Genomic DNA, 19,875 nt, shown 5'->3' on the forward strand with positions numbered 1-19,875 from the left:
TCGAGCCACTGGGTCTGTGACTTGAGACACAATGGGCCATGTGGGATCCATGCCACCTGATGCCCCAAGATATCTTGTTTTATTTTTACTTGTAAAGCATATATTTTATTTTCAGTTAGTATACTGTATCATGTCATTTATATTTTTAAAGGGTTGTGTTATAGCTTGTGAATATTAAATGATAAAGTGATATTACATAATTTATTTCAGGATATTCTGCCAAAATTTTATAAAAACTAGCCCAAAGCTAACATACCTTAATCTGATTTTAGTCTATAAATCATTTTGATTGAACCTTTGGATTCCATGACTCCTTTCTTCTAGTCTGTGCCTCGATGGGTATAAAATGATATCTTCTCTGATTACTAATGTGGTTGAGTTTATTATTTCTGTATGTTTATTGGTCATTTAGATTTCCTCTTCTCTGAAGTACTTGTTAAAAATGTTCTGAGTTTGTTTTCTTTCATTGACATACGGGAGCCTTTGTATTGGGTTGTCAGAAAAGTCATGATATATTTTTTTCTGTTTTCTGTGTAAAAATGTGTCATGACACATTTTCTGATAACCCAGTAGTTTCTGGGCACCAATCTCTCTCGTCAGTTCTATATGAAACTTGTATTTTTTTTTTTTGCTTTATGGTTTGTGTTTTCTTTTTTTTTTTTTTTTTTTTTTGGGGAGGGAGAGAGAGACTTGCTAAAGGGTATGTGTGATTGCCAGAGAGACAGGGAGATACAGAGACAGAAAGTGAGCAATCGGAAATGGCCACGCTGCAGTCCCTTCTCCCCCATTCTCGTGTTGGGATTTTGGGCACACACACACAGGTACCCACATGCACCCGGCATGAGTTTTAAACCGCTGCCTCCCAGACTCCAGCTGCAGTCGACTGTGTCGGAGTCCAGCAGTGTAACCATTATGCCATCTGCTGGTCCTTTTGTCTTTTCACTCTTTATGGTATAGTTTTTTTTATACAGACATTATTTTATTGCCTAAATGTGTGTGCACTTGCCAGATAGTGACAGAGAGAGAGAGGGAGAGAAAGAACCCTCCAATGGGGTGTGGTCACAGTCCGTTATCGTTTCTCCATCCTGTCAGGATTTGGGGTGCACATACGCACGTGTGTCTGGTGTATTTTTCAAGCCCCTTGGGTCCGAGATTTGAACCATAGTGGACCATATGGGATCCAGCCCCTTAAGCACTAGCCTACAGGGCTGAAGCATTTTAAATTTTATTGTGGTCCAATTTATTAGCTTTTTTATATAGGGTCAGTGCTTTTTATCTTAAGAAATTCTTCCCTACCCAAGGCAATGAAGATGTCCTCCTAGGTTACCTTTTCAAAATTGTATAGTGTTGTCCTCTACATTAGGCCTACAATGAAGCTGGTGTTCATTTTCTTTGATAGTGTGATATAGGGGTCCAATTTAATTTTTTTCTTTGTTGATATCTAGTTGTTCCAGCACCATGTACTGAAAAAAACCTTCCCTTCCTTTGCTTTATAATGCCTCTGTGGTATATTAGATGTCCATATGCATGTGGTATATTGATAGGACATATATTCTTTTTTATTAATTTTTTAAAGAAGTTTTTGCCTTAGGTTGTGTGGGCATGTCAGAGAGAGAGAGACACAGTGAGAGGGAAAGTGAGAAGTCATCCCCAAGGGGGGATGGCCATGCTGCAATCCCTTCTCCTTCAGTCCCTTCTCCTTCATTTTCTTCCTGGGATCTAGGGCACAAATGCACATGCACCTGGTATGATTTTCACCAGGTCTAGGACTTGAACCACAATTGGCCATGTGGAAGTCCACTGATGTAACTGCTATGCCATCTGCTGGCCCTGACATTTATTCTTTATTTAAAAGTCTTTATTCATTCATTCATTTTTTTAAAGATGTTTTTGCTATAGGGCTCATGCGCTCGCCAGAAAGACAGAGAAAGACAGAGAGACAGAAAGCAAGAAATCACTCCCAAAGCAAGAAATCACCCCCCAGGGGAGATGGTCACGCTGCAATCCCTTCTCCATTCTCTTCTAGGGATCTTGGGCACGCACATACACGCGCCCTGCTTGAGTTTAAGCCACCGGGTCTAGGACTTGAACCGTGGTTGACTACATGGGAGTCCAGCGACATAACCATTGCTTCAGCTGCTGGTCCCGTGCCTGTCACGTTTTTTCAAGCTACCAGAATGTGAACTGCACAGTGGGGTCTAGCTGCCTTAACCACCATGCCACCAACTGGTCCCTATTGATTTATTTTTAAGACAGAGTTGTGGCATTACAATCTTCACTCCTCAGCCTCTCATGCCTCATCCTCCCAGCTAGGACTGTAAGCACTCACTGTTATTTATTATTATTTTTAGGATAAATTCCTAAGAGAATTAGGGCAAAGTAAATGATTATTTGTTAATCTTTACTGTAAAATTAGTCTAGAAAGTTTGTGCAAATTAAATTCTTTCAACTTATTTTCTAATTTTAAAAATTGTGGTAAAATACACATAAAAGTAACTATATTGGCTTAAATGTTTTTTTCTTCTTTATTAGTGATAGAGTGCATGCACACGTGTGTGTGTGTGTATGTGTGTGTGTGTGAGAGAGAGAGAACAGTACCCTCCACAGGGTCTGGTCATGCTGCTCTCCCCTTCCTCCATTCCTCTGGCCTGTGGAATCCCAGGCACTTCTGTGTATGCCCAGAATGTTTCAGGATGACCAGGTGAGGGATTCGAATTATGGTTACCATCAGTCTTCTCTTTAGCAATGTATTACTGCTATATCTTGACTATTTTTAAATGTACTGTTCATTGTATCAAATACATTAATAATGTGCAGTCATCACCACTTTCTGTCTCTGCAACTTTTCACTTTGTAAAATTGAAACAGTTAACTTTCCTCCTCTTCTCTCAGCGGTGGCAACCACCATTCTGCTTTCTTTTTTTAAAAATAATTATTTTATTTAACTTTATTTTAATTTGAGGGGAGAGAGAGAGAAAGAGAGAGAGAGAGAGAGTGAGCGAGCGAGCGAGAGAGTGCGTGAGAGCGTGCGCGCGCGCAAGCTAGCCACCAGGTCTGGGACTGGAACTGCAGTTGGCCATGTGAGAGTCCAGCGCCCTTAACAACCACACTACGTGCTGGCGCCCACTGTTCTGCTTTCTGACTCTGACTTTGACTACACTCAGTATCTCATATAATTGGAATCATACAGTATTTATTCTTTTGTGACTGCCTTTTTAAATTTAGCATAATGTACTCATTTTCATCCATATTGTAACATATGCTAGAATTTCCTTCCTTTTTAAGGCTGAATAATGTTCCATTGTATATATTGGGGTGTCAGAAAAATCATGACATATTTTTCTGTGTTTGTCTATGTAAAAATACGTCATGACTTGGGACTAGCAGTTAGCATAATGGCTATGTCGCTGGACTCCCACGTAGTCGACCACGGTTTGCGTCCTGGACCCGGTGGCTTAAAACTCATGCTGGGTGTGTGTGCGTGCATGCCCAAGATCCTGAGAGGACAACGGAGGAGAAGGGATTGCGGCGTGGCTATCCCCCCTTGGGGGGTGATTTCTCGCTTTCTGTCTCTCTGTCTCTCTCTGTCTGGTGAGTGCATGCGCCCTATATCAAAAACCTCTCCAAAAAAAAAAAAAAAAGCATCATGACTTTTCCCATGACCATTTACATATACCAATTTTTTACTTATCCATTTATCTGTTGATGACACTTGGGTTTCTCCTGAATTTTAGCTACATGAATACTGATGCTATAAACATGGATATGCAGGTATCTCTTTGAGACTTTGCTTTCTTTCAGTCCTTTAGAATATATATATCCAGAAGTGGAATTACTGGGCCATATGCTAATCTCTTTTAATTTTTGAGCTACTGCCATATTGTTTTCCTTAACAGCTGTATCATTTTATATTCCCACTAACTGCACCAAGATCCAGCTTCTCTACAACCTTGCTAGTGTTTGTTCTTTTCTGTTTTTTTTTTTTTTTTTACATATATACTAGCTATCCTAATGTTGGAAAGTGGTATTTATTGTAGTTTTTGATCTGCATTTCTCTAATGATTAGTGATGTTGAGTATCTTTTGTGCTTTTTGACCATATGTATATATTTTCTGAAAACTATTCAGTACTTTGCTCATTTTTAAATTGTTTTGTTATTGTTGAATTTAAGGAGTTCTCAGTATATTGTGTATATTAACTCTTATCAGATACCTTTTTGCAAGATACATTCGTTAGCTTACTCCTTTCTGCCTGTGGATGACACCAGGGAAGCATCGTTGAAGTCTCTTCCTGCTGCCATCATGTCTAAGTCGGAATCTTCCGAAGAGCAGAACAGCTGCAGAAACTCTGTAGTGGAGGGTTGAGCTTTGAAACCCCTGATGAAAGCCTAGGGAGCCATTTTGAGCAGTGAGGAACGCTCACAGACTGTGTGGTAATGCAAGTGCTCCAGCGGCTTTGGGTTTGTCACATATGCCACTGTGGAGGAGGTGGATGCAGCCATGAATGCAAGGCCACGGAAGGTGGATGGAAGAGTTGTGGAACCAAAGAGGGCTGTCTCAAGAGAATATTCTCAAAGACCAGGTGTCTACTTAACTGTGAAAAAGATCTTTGTTGGTAGCATTAAAGAAGACACTGAAGAAAATCACCTAAGAGATTATTTTGAACAGTATGGGAAAATGGAAGTGATTGAAATCATGACTGACTCAGGCAGTGGCAAGAAGAGGGGCTTTGCTTTTGTAACCGTTGATGATCTTGACTCTGTGGATAAGATTGTCATTCAGAAATATTATACTGTGAATGGCCACAACTGTGAAATAAAGAAAACCCTGTCCAAACAAGACGTGGCTAGTGCTTCCTCCACCCCAAGAGGTCGAAGTGGTTCTGGAAACTTTGGTGGTGGTCGAGAAGGTGGTTTTGGTGGTAATGACAGCTTTGGTCATGGACAGTGGTCGTTGTGGCTTTGGTGGCAGCCATGGTGGTGGTGGATACAGCGGAAGTGGGGATGACTGTAATGGATTTGGCAATGATGGTGGTTATAGAGAAGGCAGCTCTGGTTACTCTGGAAGCAGCAGAAGCTGTGGAAGTGGTGGACAGGCAGTGGCTATGGTGGGCATGGCAGCTATGACGGCTATAACAATGGAGGAGATGGAGGTGGCTTTGGTGGTGGTAATGGAAGAAATTTTGGATGTGGTGGAAACTACAATGATTCTGGGAATTATAACAGTCAGTCTTCAAATTTTGGACTCATCGAAAGGTAGAAACTTTGGAGGCAGAAGCTCTGGCCCTTATGGTGGAAGAGGCCAATACTTTACCAAACCATGAAATCAAGGTGTTTGTGTCAGTTCTAGCCACAGCAGTAGCTATGGCAGTGGCAGAAGATTTTAACTAACTGCCAGGAAACAGAGCTTAGTAGGAGAGGAGAGCCAGAGAAGCAACAGGAAAGCTACAGGTTACAACAGATTTGTGAACTCAGCCAAGCACAGTAGTGGCAGGGCCTAGCTGCTTCAAAGAAGACATGTTTTAGACCATACTCATGTGTATGGGCAAAAATACGAGGACTGTATTTGTGACTAATTGTATAACAGGTTATTTTCATTTCTGTTCTGTGGAAAGTGTAAAGCATTCCAACAAAAGGTTTTAATGTAGTTTTTTTTTGCACCCATGCTGTTGATTGCTAAATGTAATAGTCTGATCATGATGCTGAATAAATGTGTCTTTAAAAAAAAAAAAATACCTGAAAAAAAAAAAAACCTGTTTTGCAAATAATTTCTCTTATTTTCTTTTTTCTTTCTTTTCTTTTCCTTTTTTGGAGTTTTTGCCATAGGGTGTATGTACTCACCACAGAGAAAGAGACAGTAAGAGAGAAAGCCAGAAGTAGCCTCCCATGGGGGATGGCCACGCCTCAATCCCTACTCTTCCATTCTCCTGGTTTTTAGCATGCATGTACACTTTTTACTTTTGTTGATACTGTCTTGATCCACAATATTAAAAAAATTTTCATGAAGTGCAGTTTGTCTATATTTTTTCATTGCCTGTGCCTATTAGTGTCACATTTAAAAAATCATTGCCAAATCCAATGTCATGAAGCTTTTGTCCTATGTTTTTTATTAAAAGTTTTACTGTTTTAGATCTTACATTTAGGTTTGTTTTTTTTTTTAATCTATTTTGAGTTAGTTTTTGTATATGGTGTTAGATAAGGGTCTTTTACTTGGGCTATCCAGCCTTCCTAGCATTATTTGTTGAAGACTCTTCACATTTAAGGGTCTTGACATCCTTGTCAAAAAACATTGAACCATATGAGGGGACTGCAACAACTTAGTAGAAAATAGAATTAAAATATGGATTTATTTTGGTGAAAAATTTTGAAATTTCTGCATAATTTTTTCATAGTATGTGTTGTCCATAAACTTAAATTTTTTTATTATTATAATAATCTTGTTTATATTACATTGAATCATTTGTAACTTTATAGCCTATTACATTTCTTTTTCCAGAAGGGATACTATTCATATCAGTCAATACAAAGACATTAAAATCTTGTCCATAAACTTTTGGGAAACTCATTTTATATGCCAGTGTTTCTTTCTAGAATCTCTGTTGTAGTCCATTAGTTTTATGTTTACCTTAATGTCAGTACTATATTGTTTTGATTGCTGTAGCTTTATAGTTTTACTTTATTTATTTATTTATTTTTAAAATTTGACCAGAGAGGGACAGAGCGAGAGAGCAAGAGAGAGAGGGAACGTGAGAAAAGAAGCTGCCAGGTCCAGGACTCGAATCACAGTCAGTCATGTGGGAATCCAGTGCCCCTCACAATCACGCCACTTGCCAGCCCCAGTAGTAAAGTTTTGAAATGAGAAAGTGTGATTCTTGAGCTTTGTTTTTGTTTTTCAAGATTCTTTTGACTCTTTGGGGCCCGTTGAGCTTCCATATGAATTTTAGGACAGATTTATTTTTTTATTCTACAAGAAAGAGTAATGGAATTTTTCTTTTTTTTATTGGCTATAGGGTGTGTCCATTTGTTGGAGAGAGAGAGAAAGAGAGAAATGAGAAAAGGCTCCTGCTTGCGGTTTCGTCACACCATAATTTTTTCTCCGTGGTTTTTTTTTTTTTTCCCAGTGTACTTTTTAATTTTTTTAGAGAGATTTGTGCTCTAGGTGCTGGTGCTTGCTGTTGCTGGAGACATAAAGTGAGAAATCACCCCTCAGTGGGGAATGGCCACACACATATTTCCTGGCATGAGTTATAAGCTCTTAGGTCCAGGACTCGAACTGCAGTCAACTAGGTGGGAGTCCAGCAACATACCACTATGTCATTTGCTGGCCCCAGCCTAGTATGTTTTTTAAGGACTCAAAACACGCAGTTGTCAATGTGAGATCCAGGGCCTTAATTATCACCCAGTGGCTGGCCCTCTTAATTTCTTTTAGCAACATCTTACAGTTTTCATTGTACAAGTCCTTTACCTCCCTGGTTATTAATTCCTAAGTATTTTATTCTTTTTTTGTGCTGTCAGAATAGAGTTGTTTTTATTACCATTTAAAAATTAGTTTTCTTGGGAACCAGCAGTTAGCGTAATGGCTACATTGCTGGACTCCCACGAAGTCAACGGCGATTCGCGTCCCGAACCCGGTGGCTTAAAAACTCACGCCCGGCACGTGTGCGTGTGTGCCCAAGATCCCGAGAGGAGAATGGAGGAGAAGGGTTTGCGGCGTGACCATCCCCCCTGGGGGGTGATTTCTCGCTTTCTGTCTCTATGTCTCTCTCTGTCTGGCGAGCGCACGCACCCTATAGCAAAAAAACCTCTCCAAAAAAAAAAAAAATTAGTTTTCTTGAATTAATTTCCAGAAGTAGTACATCTTTGTCTTATTTTAAAATATATATATTTAAAAAATGCCTTGGCTTTTCTCAATTTTTCCTGTTTTTCTTTCTTTCTTTCTTTTTTCTTTTTTTTTTTGAGAGGTTTTAGCTATAGGGCGCGTGCACTCGCCAGAGAGACAGAGAAACAGAAAGCAGGAAATCACCCCCCGGGGGGTGGCCACACCGCAATCCCTTCTCCTCCATTCTCCTCTCGGGATCTTGGGCACGCACGCACACGTGCCCGGCGTGAGTTTAAGCCACCGGGTCCGGGACTTGAACCGTGGTCGACCACGTGGGAGTCCAGCGACATAGCCATTACGCTAACTGCTGGTCCCGATTTTTCGTGTTTTTTAACTACACAAACTAAGCAAATTTCCTCAGCTTATCTGTCACATAGTTATGTTTCTTTCAGCATATTCATACTGCTCAGAGCCTGCAAGTCTTTGAAATAAGTGGGGAAATCCTACGATTTGAAAAGTGGTAAAAAAATTTTGGAAACTGACAATTTAGCCATAGTTAACGTATTATTGACATCATTTATTGTTGGTTTATATTGACTGACTGATAATTATGTTTTGAATAAATAGCCAAAACAATACAAGTAAAATGGTCTTTGGGACTATAAAGAAAATGTAAAATATATTTCTTTCTCTTTTACAGAATTCAGGAAATGATCTAATACTTTTCTTTAAAAAAAAAAAAAATTGGGGGGGCCAGAAGATGGTGTGGTGGTTAAGGCAACTGGATTCCTACATGGCCGACTATAATTCAAGTCCCAGGCCTGGTGGCTTGAAAATCGTGCTAGGCATGTATGTGTGCATGTGTGCCCAAGATCCTGAGAGGAGAATGGAGAAGAAGGGTGTGGCATGGCCATCCCCCCCTGGGGGAGTGATTTCTCATTTTCCCTCTTTCTGTCTCTCTCCTCTCTGGCAAGCACATGTGCCCTATAACAAAAATCTAAAAAAAAAGAAAAGAAAAAAAATATACATATATATATTTAATAAATTTTTATGTACATTTATGTATTATTATTTAATTTGCTATAGAGCATGTGCACTCATCAGAGAGAGACAGAGGAAGAAAGAGAGAGAGGGAAAGTGAGAAGGCAAACCGTCAGATCTGAGACTTGAACTGTGATTGACCACATGAGAGCCCAGTGTCCCAGCCACTATACCACCCATTGGCCACTGACTTTTTGTAGTATTTTGCAGAAAATGAAAAGAGTATGTATAATTGATCCTCATTATTTGCAGAATTTGTTTTTGAAATTTTTACTTGCTAAAATTCACTCATAGCCCCAAACTCTACACTTATTGTACTTAGGTGTGCCGTCATGTGCCGTATAATGGCGTTTGATAAATGACAGTGTATGGCCTGATGGAACAATGGGCTACACCATATAGTTTATTGTAGTACGCTATGTCAAGTAATTGTATGTTATGTATATTTTATGATATTTGCACAGTGATGCAATCATTTAATGATGTGTTTCTCAGAATGTATCTTTGTCATTAAGTTATGTACATATGATTGTATAAGTGCAGAGCTGCCAAAAATTTGAGTCCCACATATAACAGAATAGCACAGACTGGGTAATGTATGAAGAACAGAAATTTCTTCATAGTTCTGGAAGCTGTGAAGTCCAAGATTGAGTGCTTGCATCTTATGAGGGTCTTCTTGCTGTATCATCCCATGGTGGAAGGCAGAGGGTGAGAGAGCAACGGGGGTTGGACTTGCCTTTTTATTTATTTATTTTGAGAGATTTTTGTATAGGGTGCATGCGCTTTCTGGAGAGACTGACAGAAATCACTCCCGTAGGGATGGTGACACCACAGTCCCTTCTCCTCCATTCTCCTGTCAGGATTTTGGGCACACATGCACATGCATCCGGTGTGAGTGTCAAGCCACCAGGTCTGGTATTTGAACCATGGTTGACCATGTGGAAGTCTAGCACATTAACCACTATGCCACCTGCTAGCCTTGACTTGCCTCTTTATAATGGCACCAACCCCACTCTTGAGGGTGGAACTTCTATGACTTCATCATCTTTTTTTTTTTTTTCCTTTTAAAAAGATTTATTTTTCCATGAGTGAGAGAGACAGAGAGAAGGACAGAGAGAAGTGGGAACAGGATCCCTAAGAGGGACTCAGTGATGCAATCTACCCACAGCCTCTCCCAGTCCTAGATCATGGGTGTGCCTATGCCTGGCATACTCAGGGGTTTCAGAGTATGAACATGGAACCTTCTCATGTGGGCCAGCCTTGCAGAACATCATGTGTTACTGGTGTGCCACTAGCCACCCCCCCAGTCACCTCCTTAAGGTCTTACTTCTTCCTACTATTACAATGGCATTAAATTTTAACATGAGTTTGGGAGGGGACACTTACACCACAGCATCCTCTAACCAGCATATTCCCAGCTAAACTTGATCAAGGTGACAGTCTGCCTTATTTCAGCCCTCAAACAGATGATAGTTTGATAAAGACAGCAGAGGGCAGAATAGTACAGTGTAGTATAGGAAGCTCTGACTCGAGCCAATTGGGCAGGGTTTGAATCCCAGCTGGGCTATCCATTACTGGGATGGCCTCAGGTTAAGTCACATAACACTTTTGAACCTCATTTCTTTTTTGTAAAATAAAGTGAAATCTACCACAGTGAGTTGTATTTAGGATTTAAGATTATAATCTATATGAGATGTGTATATGTTTGCATTTATACACATACGCATGTGCATATTTTCCCTATCAGTAGTGGTTCTGTATTTGCTAATGCAATGTTCACAACTTTGTAGACAATAACTATCACATAGGGCTAGCAGATGGTGAAATTGTTACATTGGTAGATTCCCACATAGTTGACAGTTCGAGTCCCAGATCCGGAGGCTTAAAACTCATGTTGGGCGCGTGTGTATGTGTGTGTATGTGCGCGTGCCTGCCCAAGATCCCGAGAAAAGAATGGAGGCAAAGGGATTGCAGCCTGGCCACTCCCTCAGGAGGGTGATTTCGTGCTTTCTGTCTCTCTGTCTCTCTCTGAGCACATGGACCCTATAGCAGAAAAAACTTCTCTTGAAAACAGCACGCCCTATAGCAAAAACCTCTCAAAAAAAAATTTTTTTTTTACCAAATGGACAGTGCAGAACACAGTGTGGTACACTGTTAATACTCAATGAATAATATCTTAATAACGTAATGGGTACTATTATATAGAAGAGTGTACTTGAAATAATTTGAAATAATTTTTTAGTCCCATGTCTTTGCAAAATACTAAAATTTTCAATTTCACATGTAGCTCAAAGAGCATTAAAGTAGCCATTGAATTTTATTGCTACTTATATGCTCAAATATTGCCTCAGGCCTAACTTAACTACCCTGTTTAAAATTGTAACCTCTTCCCTTCTCCTTTCCTTATTTTCCTATTACCTTTATTTTTTCCATATTACCAATTACTAATATGCTATCTATATTATTTATTTGTCTTTTACTGTCCAGTTCTTACAGTTGTAAGTGCCATAAGGACAGAGATTTTGTGTATTTTGTACACTGTCAGCATCTGGAATAGTGTGATACGTAGAAGGAACTCACTGTTGGAAGAATGTATTAGTTTAAGTAGATCAACTTTTCACCATTCTTCCATAGATTTTTATATTGTATTTCTTTCTTAGAATGGATTTCACTTGTCTTTTGTGTTCCTTAGCTTTAAGCAATGCTGTACATGTAGTAAATTTTCATAAACAGATTTGGTTTGTTTAGTTTTTATATTTTGTAATGTTTGGATGTTTTCATATCCTACATGGTTAGAGTCTATCCTTTGGTGGGGGAAAAAATACCTTTTGGCTCACAGTTTTGAGATCAAACCATCCAAATCAATGAAATCAGCCCCAGTGATTATTGAAATGATATAATTCATCTCTCTCTATCCTTTTTTTAGATTCTTGGTTTTTGTTGTTGTTGTTTTTTGTTTTGCTAGTGGCATACAAACTTGGCAGAGAGAGCAAGAAAGAAAGTGAGGAAACCCCTTCCCTGGTGGGGAATGGTCATATCACAATGCTCAGTGTATTTTTATTTTTTATTATTTATTTACTTTTTGCTATAGGGCACATGCACTTGCCAGAGAGAGAAACAGAGAGAAAGAAAGAAATCACCCCCCATGGGAGATGGCCACAATGCAGTCCTTTCTCCTCTCTTCTCCTCTCTGGATTGTTGGCATATATGCACACGACCATGATGTGTTTCTCAAGCTGTCAGGTCTGGAACTTGAATAGTTCAGTTGGCCATGTGGGATCCAGCTGCCTCAGCCACCTTGCCACTGGCCGGTCCCACCAATATGTATTTAAAGCTGCCAGTCTGGGATAATGCAGTCAGCAACGTGGGATCTGGTGGCTTTCACCGTGCTACCAGCTGGCCCTAGATTCCTTTTGTATTTATCATATTTTATTTTGTCTTCCCCTTTGGGTTGATACTACCTCTGTGGGACAGGAATTTCCTGTATTTTTGGTGTTGGTCTTAAAATTTCCAGCAGAGAAATTTATTAAAATATATTTTTTATTATAAAGAATTATGTAGTTTCAGAAAATGTATAACTATGGAAAGAAAATAAATGAAAGAATAAAAATGATTATTTTCACCACTCAAGAAATATCTACTGTTACAGCAAGAATAATAAATAGGGTGTAATTTTTACTCTACTTTATTTAAAACAAGAAACCAGGACAGAAAATTCACCTAAGTTATGTTTTCCTGCAGTACCTTATTTATTTATGTAAAGTGGCTAAGCTCTATTGAATATTCATGAAAATTAAATGTAGTAACTTTAATTATGATTGAACTCCCCCCCACCACCACCAATCCTTCCTAGATTGTGTAGGCTCACATGTGAGGGAGAGAGATATGTGCATCCTCCTCAGAGTCTGGTCCTCTAACCCATTGGTTTCTGGGCAGTTCTGCTGGTGCCTGGTATGGTTCAGGCTGACTAGGCTGGAGATTTGAACTGTAATTGTCATGTGGAATCTGACTTTTCTAGAGTAGTGTATTACCTTTGTATTATAGAGTCAGCTCATGACTTATATCTGAGAATCTTGACTCAACAGAAGTTCCATTTTAAAATTAAATCTGGGCAGTTCCAGCAGAGAGTATAATGGTTATATCACTGGACTTTCAACTGAGGTTCAAATCTTGGACACAACAGCTTAAAACTCAGGCTGGGAACATGTGTGTGCGCCCCAAAATCCCAAGAAGAAAATGGAAGAGAAGAGATTGCAGAGTGGCCACCCCCCCGGGGGGTGATTTCTTGCTTTCTGTCTGTCTCTTTCTTTCTCCCCGGTGAGTGCATCCTATAGCAAAAATCTCTCTTCAAAAAATAATATTAAATCTGGGTATTTTCATGTGTTCTTTTATTAGTATTATTTAGTTATTGAGTCTTTATGGGAAGAATTTTTATGCTTTTAGATATTAGATAGACTTATTTATTTATTTATTTTTAATTTGCCAGAGGACACATGTACTTGCCAGAGAAAGAGACAGAGAAAGAGAAAGCATCCCCATAACTGGGAATGGTCATTCCTCAGTCCCTTCTCCATTTCTCTCAACTTTTTCTTTTCTTTCTTTCTTTCTTTTTATTGTTAATAATTATTTTATTGGGACCACCAGATGGCGTAATGGCTACATTACTGGACTCCCACTTAGTCCACTGTGGTTCAAGTCCCAGACTCTGCAGCTTAAAACACATGCAAGGTGCATGTGCATGCATGCCCAAGATCCTGAGAGGAAAATGGAGGAAAAGGGATTGCGGCATGGCCACCACACCAGAGGGTGATTTCATGCTTTCTGTCTCTGTTTCTCTCTGTCTTTCTGGCGAGTACACATACCCTATAGAAAAAAACCTCTTAAAAAAAAAAAATCTCAATAAGTAGTGTCCAAATTCTACTTTAAAAAAGTTTATTTATTTATTTACTCTGAGAAAGATAGAAATAGCATCCCTAACAGGATCTTCATACTGCAGTCTATCCCCTACCTTAACCAGCCTGGATCACAGGCATGTATGTACGTGAATGTGCCTGGTATGTACAGGGTGGGTGCCAGAGCCACCCAGCACCTTTGCAAACCCAGCACCTTCCCACATGGATCCAGGAGTGTCATTGGTTAAACCACTGTTTAGCCCCATTTTGGCTGTTTGTTTGTATTTATTTATTTATTTATTTATTTATTATTGTTTTAAGTTTGCTAAAGGACACGTGCACTTACCAAAGAGAGAGAGAGAAAGGAAGCAAACCTCAGGGTTCAGGACTTGAACTGTTATTGGACATGTGAGAGTCCAGCACCTTAACTACTGCCTCGCCTGCTGACCCCTTGTTTTGTTTTAAAGTAATAGCTGTGGTTTTCTTGAGGTGGTGATAACACTTACTATTAAAATGCCTTACGAAAATAACCCAATTAGTATTTTAAGATATAATTTGTTACAGGACAGCAGGTGGTGTGGACGTTAGGGCGCTGAGTCCCACATGGCCAACTTTGTGATTCGAGTTCTGCACCTAGCAGCTGAAAATCATGCTGGATACATGTGCATGTGTGCTAAAAATCCTGAGAAGAAAGTGGAGGGAAGGATTGTAGCATGGCCATCCCGACAGGGACTGTTTTTTCACTTTCTCTTTCTCTTTTTCTTTCTCTCTCCATCAAGCACATGCTCTTTATATCAAGCTAAGAAAAAAAAAAAAAACCTAATTCTTTACTTGCAAAAAAACTTTGACTTTTAACTACATATTTGAAAAACTTTTCATTTAATAAATGGAGGTGAGAAGTTATTCAACAAAAGAAAGAAAATGGAAAAGTTAATGTATTACGAGCAAAGAAAATTTAATAAACTGATGGAAATACAGAGAGGCTAGATAGATTGTAGAGGAGTCGGAACTTTACACCTACCCTTTGGGGACTCAGCCAGGTTGGAGAATTAAATTGACAGAAGATACATTAATAGGAGAAACGGCTAGACGTTTCATGTTAGTTCTACTGACATGTGAGCCCCCATGAAGAACCAGGACCAGCTTGTACCAGCTTGTAGCATGTTGGTTAAGGTGGCTGGGTCCTACATGACTGACTGTACAATTCATGTCCTCATCCTGGTGGCTTGAATAATGTGCTGGGAGCATTTGTTTGAGTACCTAAGATTTTTAAAGAAGGGAGAGATGGAAGAGAAGGAATTGAGGTAGGACCGTTCGGCAGGAGGGGGTGCTTTCTTTCTGTCTTTTTTGCTCTCACTCGCCCCGTAAGTGGCCTTTTATTTTAGTCTTATTTTTTTTTTTTAATAAGAAACAAAGAAATATAAAAAAACCTTTGTCCTTTTGTGTTAGGTTGAGCAGAGAGATAATTGTGGAAAAGCAGGTAAATTATGTGGGGAGGCTAAAAGAAGATAGGAATTATTTCACCAAAGACCTTTGTACAAAATTCTCTTGGCTATGACACTACATTGAAGAATGTTTATTTTCTCCTGATAAAGAAAGGGCATGTTTCACTTGGGATTTTTAAATTTCTTGTTTTCAAGAAGAAAAGGGGGAAATTTTAGATGGCATAATGGTTATATCACTGGACTCCCATGTATTCTACTGTGGTTTGAGTCCTGGACCTCGCAACTTGAAACTCATACTGGACATGTGTGCATGCATGCCCAAAATCCCAAGAGGAAAATGGAGGAACAAGGATTTCAGGGTTGCTATCCCCCTTGGGGGCTGATTTCTTGCTTTCCGTCTCTCTTTCTATCTCTGGTGAGTACATATGCCCTATAGCAAAAATCTCTCTTAAAAAAAAGTGGGACATTTAAGGCACTCTTCAAGGGTAATAACTGAGGTAATGAAAGGTCATTGGAAACAGATCTGGATTTAAATCCTGATTCTGCCTCTTCTTAGCCACATGACCTGGGTGAAAGCCTTTTAACCTCCCTGGGTTTATTAATATCCTCCTTTAAAATAGGGATAATAATATATCATGAGATTGTTGTGAGGATTAAATAATAATAATAATAATCAATAACTAATGTTTGCTATTGTTACTATCATATATATTCTTTTTTTTTTTTTTTTGCTATAGGGCGCATGCGCTCGCCAGACAAGACAGAGAGAGACAGAGAGACAGAAAGCAGGAAATCACCCCCCGGGGGGATGGCCACGCCACAATTCCTTCTCCTCCATTTTCCTCTCGGGATCTTGGGCACGCACGCACATGCGCCCGGCGTGAGTTTAAGCCACCGGGTCCGGGACTCGAACCGCGGTCGCTTACGTGGGAGTCCAGCGACATAGCCATTATGCTAACTGCTGGCCCCTATATTCTTCATCTTATTAAATATTTGCATTTTTTCTTACTTGGCAAATAAATATTATCTTAAGTCTCACAAACTTAACAGGTGCAGGTAAGTTTCACTGATGAACAAACTAAAACAGAAAGACATTTTTTAAGTTGTCCCACACAACACAGCTAATAGGTGGCAAAACCAGAATTTAAACCCTAGCAGTCTGTCCCCATTAGAATCTGTGGTTTATAATACGAACCACTGTATATATAAAGTACTTAACATAGTGCATAGCAGTTAATTAGCTATTTAAGTTACGTTTTCTTTTCTTTTTTCTTTTTTCTTTTTTTGGGGGAGAGGTTTTTGCTGGTGCATGCGCTTGCCAGAAAGACAGAGAGACAGAAAGTGAGAAATCACCACAGGGGATGGCCACACCTCAATTGCTTCTCCTCTATTCTCCTCTCGGAATCTTGGGCACACATGCACACACGCCCAGCATGAGTTTAAGCCACTGGGTCCAGGACTTGAACTGCAGTTGACTACCTGAGAGTCCAGCGACATAGTCACTACGCCAACTGCTGGTCCCAACTTTAAGCTATCTTTTAAAAATAGTACATCAAGAGAATGAGAAGACGATCCACAGACTGGGAGAAAATACTGGCAAAACATGTATCTAATAAAGGAATGTTATTTAAAACATACAAAGTACTCTTAAATCTGAAGGATTAGAACATGAACAATCCAGGGCCAGCAGTGGCATGGTAGTTAAAGCGCTGGACTCCCATGTGGTTGACCATGGTTCGATTTCTGGACGTAGTGGTCAAAATCCTGAGAGGAGAATGGAGGAAAGGGGACTGCGGCATGGCCATCTTCCCTGGGGAATGATTTCTCTCTTTCTGTCTCTCTGTTTCTCTCTCTCTCTCTGGTGAGTGCACATTCCCTATAGCAAAAATCTCTCAAAACAAACAAAAATGAACAGTCCAATTAAAAATGGGCAAAATATTTGGGCAGACATTTCACCAAAGAAAATTTTCAGATAGCAAAGAAGCATATGAAAAGATGCTTGGTGCCAGCAGGTGGCTTAGCATGGTGGTTGAGGCACTAGACTTCCACATGGCTGACCATGGTTCAAGTCCTGGACCTGACAGTCCCCCAAAATCACAACAAATAAATAGATAAATAAATAGATGTTAAAATAAATACATTTAAAAAAAATGATGATGTTCAACATCATCTGTCATTGCAAATTGAGATAGCAAGATAACATTATACACCTATTGGATTGATAAAAATTTAAGAACTTACAGTACCAAATGCTGGTGAGAATATGGAGGAGTAGAAACAGTTACTCACTGCTGGTAGAGTATGTAGAATGGTGCAACCATCTTGGGAGACATTTAGCATTGCTCAACAAATCTCAACAAAACATTCTTCTACCATGTGTTCCAGCAGTTGTGCTCTTCGGTATTTGCCCAGATAAGTCAAAAACTTAAGTCTACATTTTAGCATTTCTCAACAAATCTAAACATTCTTCTACCATGTGTTCCAGCAGTTGTGCTCTTCGGTATTTGCCCAGATAAGTCAAAAACTTAAGTCTACATAGAAACCTGCACATGCATATGTGATTATTGCAGTTTTGTGCATAATTTCCAAAACTTGGAAACAACCAATGTATCCTTTAGTAGGTGAATAAATACATAAATTTTGGTACATCTAGACTATGTAGTATTAGTCAGTGCCAAAAAGAAATGGCTATCAAGCCATGAAAATACATGGAGGGAACTTAAATGCATATTAATGAGTCAAAGTAACCAATCTGAAAGGTCTACTTACCAGATAATTCTAACTATAGGAAATTTTTTGTTTTTTTTGGGGGGGCGGGGTTTTTGCCTTAGGGCTCGTGCATTTGCCAGAAAGACAGAGAGAGACAGAGAGACAGAAAGAGAGAAATCACCCTCTAGGGGGGATGGCCACGCCGCCGCAGTCCCTCCTCTCAGGATCTTGGGCATGCACGTACACATGCCTGCTGTGAGTTTAAGTCACCAGGTCTGGGACTCGAACCGCAGTTGACTACATGGGAGTCGAGCGACATAGCCATTACGCTAACTGCTGGTCCCACTATAGGAAATTCTGAAAGGCAAAATTCTGAAGGCAGTAAAATGATCATTGGTTTTCAGGAATTAGAGGAAAGGGAGGAGGTGATGGTGGATATATGTCAGGTTATGTTTGTTGAAACCTATAGAATGTTCAACAGAGCCAAGAGTGAACATGGACTTGAGGTGTAGTGATCTATTAATGTGAGTTCATCGGTTGTAACAGATGTGTCACAATTGTGAGGAATGCTGATAGTGGGGGAGTTCGTGCATATGTGGGGGAAGAAGTATAAGGGAGATCTTTACTGTCTGCTTAGTTTTGCTGTGAACCTAAAATGGCTTTAGAAAAATAAAAAGTCTGTTAAAAATGAAAAAATAAGCAGTTAAGTGTGATTCTTTCATTTTTAGGCGCAGAATAAAGAGACCAGTGTTTTAGCTGCTGCAAAAGTGATTGACACCAAATCTGAAGAAGAACTTGAAGATTATATGGTTGAGATTGACATATTAGCATCTTGTGATCACCCAAATATAGTCAAGCTTTTAGATGCTTTCTATTATGAGAACAATCTTTGGGTAAGTGTTTTCTATTGAACCGTAGAAGTAGCTGAAATGAGTTAATTGTCTTAGAGAGGTTGTGAACACCTATTTTATGTATTATATCTTTTCTTTAGTTATTTATGTTACTTGAATGAGAGGTGATCTGCTGATGAGTATCATTAACAAAGTAATTATCCTCAGCTTCAACAGATGTTCAAATTTATGTTTCACGTTATACCAGTTTCATCATAATTGTTTGACACTGAATCCTGGAGGAGAAACTTAGGTTGAGAATATTAAATGGCTTAAAATATGAATTACATGTCCTTGTTTGTAATTTAAATTTAAACATTTTTTAAAAATTTTGAGTTCGTTTTGCTAGAAATTATAATTTTCTTCCTAAAAAGTTTTGGTAAATCATGTAATAAGTTATGAACTATTTACTAGAAATGTTAAATATTTATCTTCTATATCCTCAGGTTCATCTTAGTAGATGATGTAGTAGCAAAGATTGTATATATAAATTTGTCCATTTTTAGAAAATAGGCACAAATAGATACAGGAGTAAAATGCTAATACTATACAGTTGGTCACTTGATCTTACCAACCCAGTTTACTCGAGATGATTTTTAAAAATGAGGTTTTAATTTTTCTCTTTTAAGGAAGAAGCAAAGGGTTAGGAGGGAAGAATTAGTATATCTACTAGAGATCAAAATCCTAGTGCTATCATTTAGGAACTTAGAAAAGCCACTTAACCTTTATAAACCTCTTTACTCATCTGTAGAATGAGTAATGATCTGCCTCCCAAATTATTATTATTATTATTTTTTTGGGGGAGAGGTTTTTGCTATAGGGCGTGTGCGCTCGCCAGACAGACAGAGAGACAGAGAGACAGAAGGCGAGAAATCACCCTCCAGCGGGGGTGGCCATGCCACAATCCTTTCTCCTCCATTATCCTCTCAGGATCTTGGGCACGCACGCACATGCGCCTGGCATGAGTTTAAGCCACCAGGTCTGGGATTCAAACCACGGTCAACTACGTGGGAGTCCAGCGACATAGCCATTACTCTAACTGCTGGTCCCCTAAATTACTTTTTTTTTTTTTTTTTTTGGT

The 19,875-nt window shown here is 39.2% G+C and overlaps 1 protein-coding gene across 2 annotated transcripts in view; it reads left to right on the top strand.

Moving 5' to 3' along the window:
- Nucleotides 1–19,875, top strand: part of SLK (STE20 like kinase) — a 79,112-nt gene that overhangs the window by 12,714 nt on the left and 46,523 nt on the right. For both annotated transcript variants that reach the window (XM_006166405.3, XM_006166406.3), the window contains exon 2: nucleotides 18,633–18,797. In XM_006166405.3, coding sequence (XP_006166467.1) covers nucleotides 18,633–18,797 — 165 coding nt within the window. The remainder of the gene's footprint in view (nucleotides 1–18,632; nucleotides 18,798–19,875) is intronic.

Source organism: Tupaia chinensis, unplaced genomic scaffold (assembly GCF_000334495.1).
Source record: "Tupaia chinensis unplaced genomic scaffold, TupChi_1.0 Scaffold144255_1, whole genome shotgun sequence".
In the NCBI taxonomy this organism is placed as follows: Eukaryota; Metazoa; Chordata; class Mammalia; order Scandentia; family Tupaiidae; genus Tupaia; species Tupaia belangeri.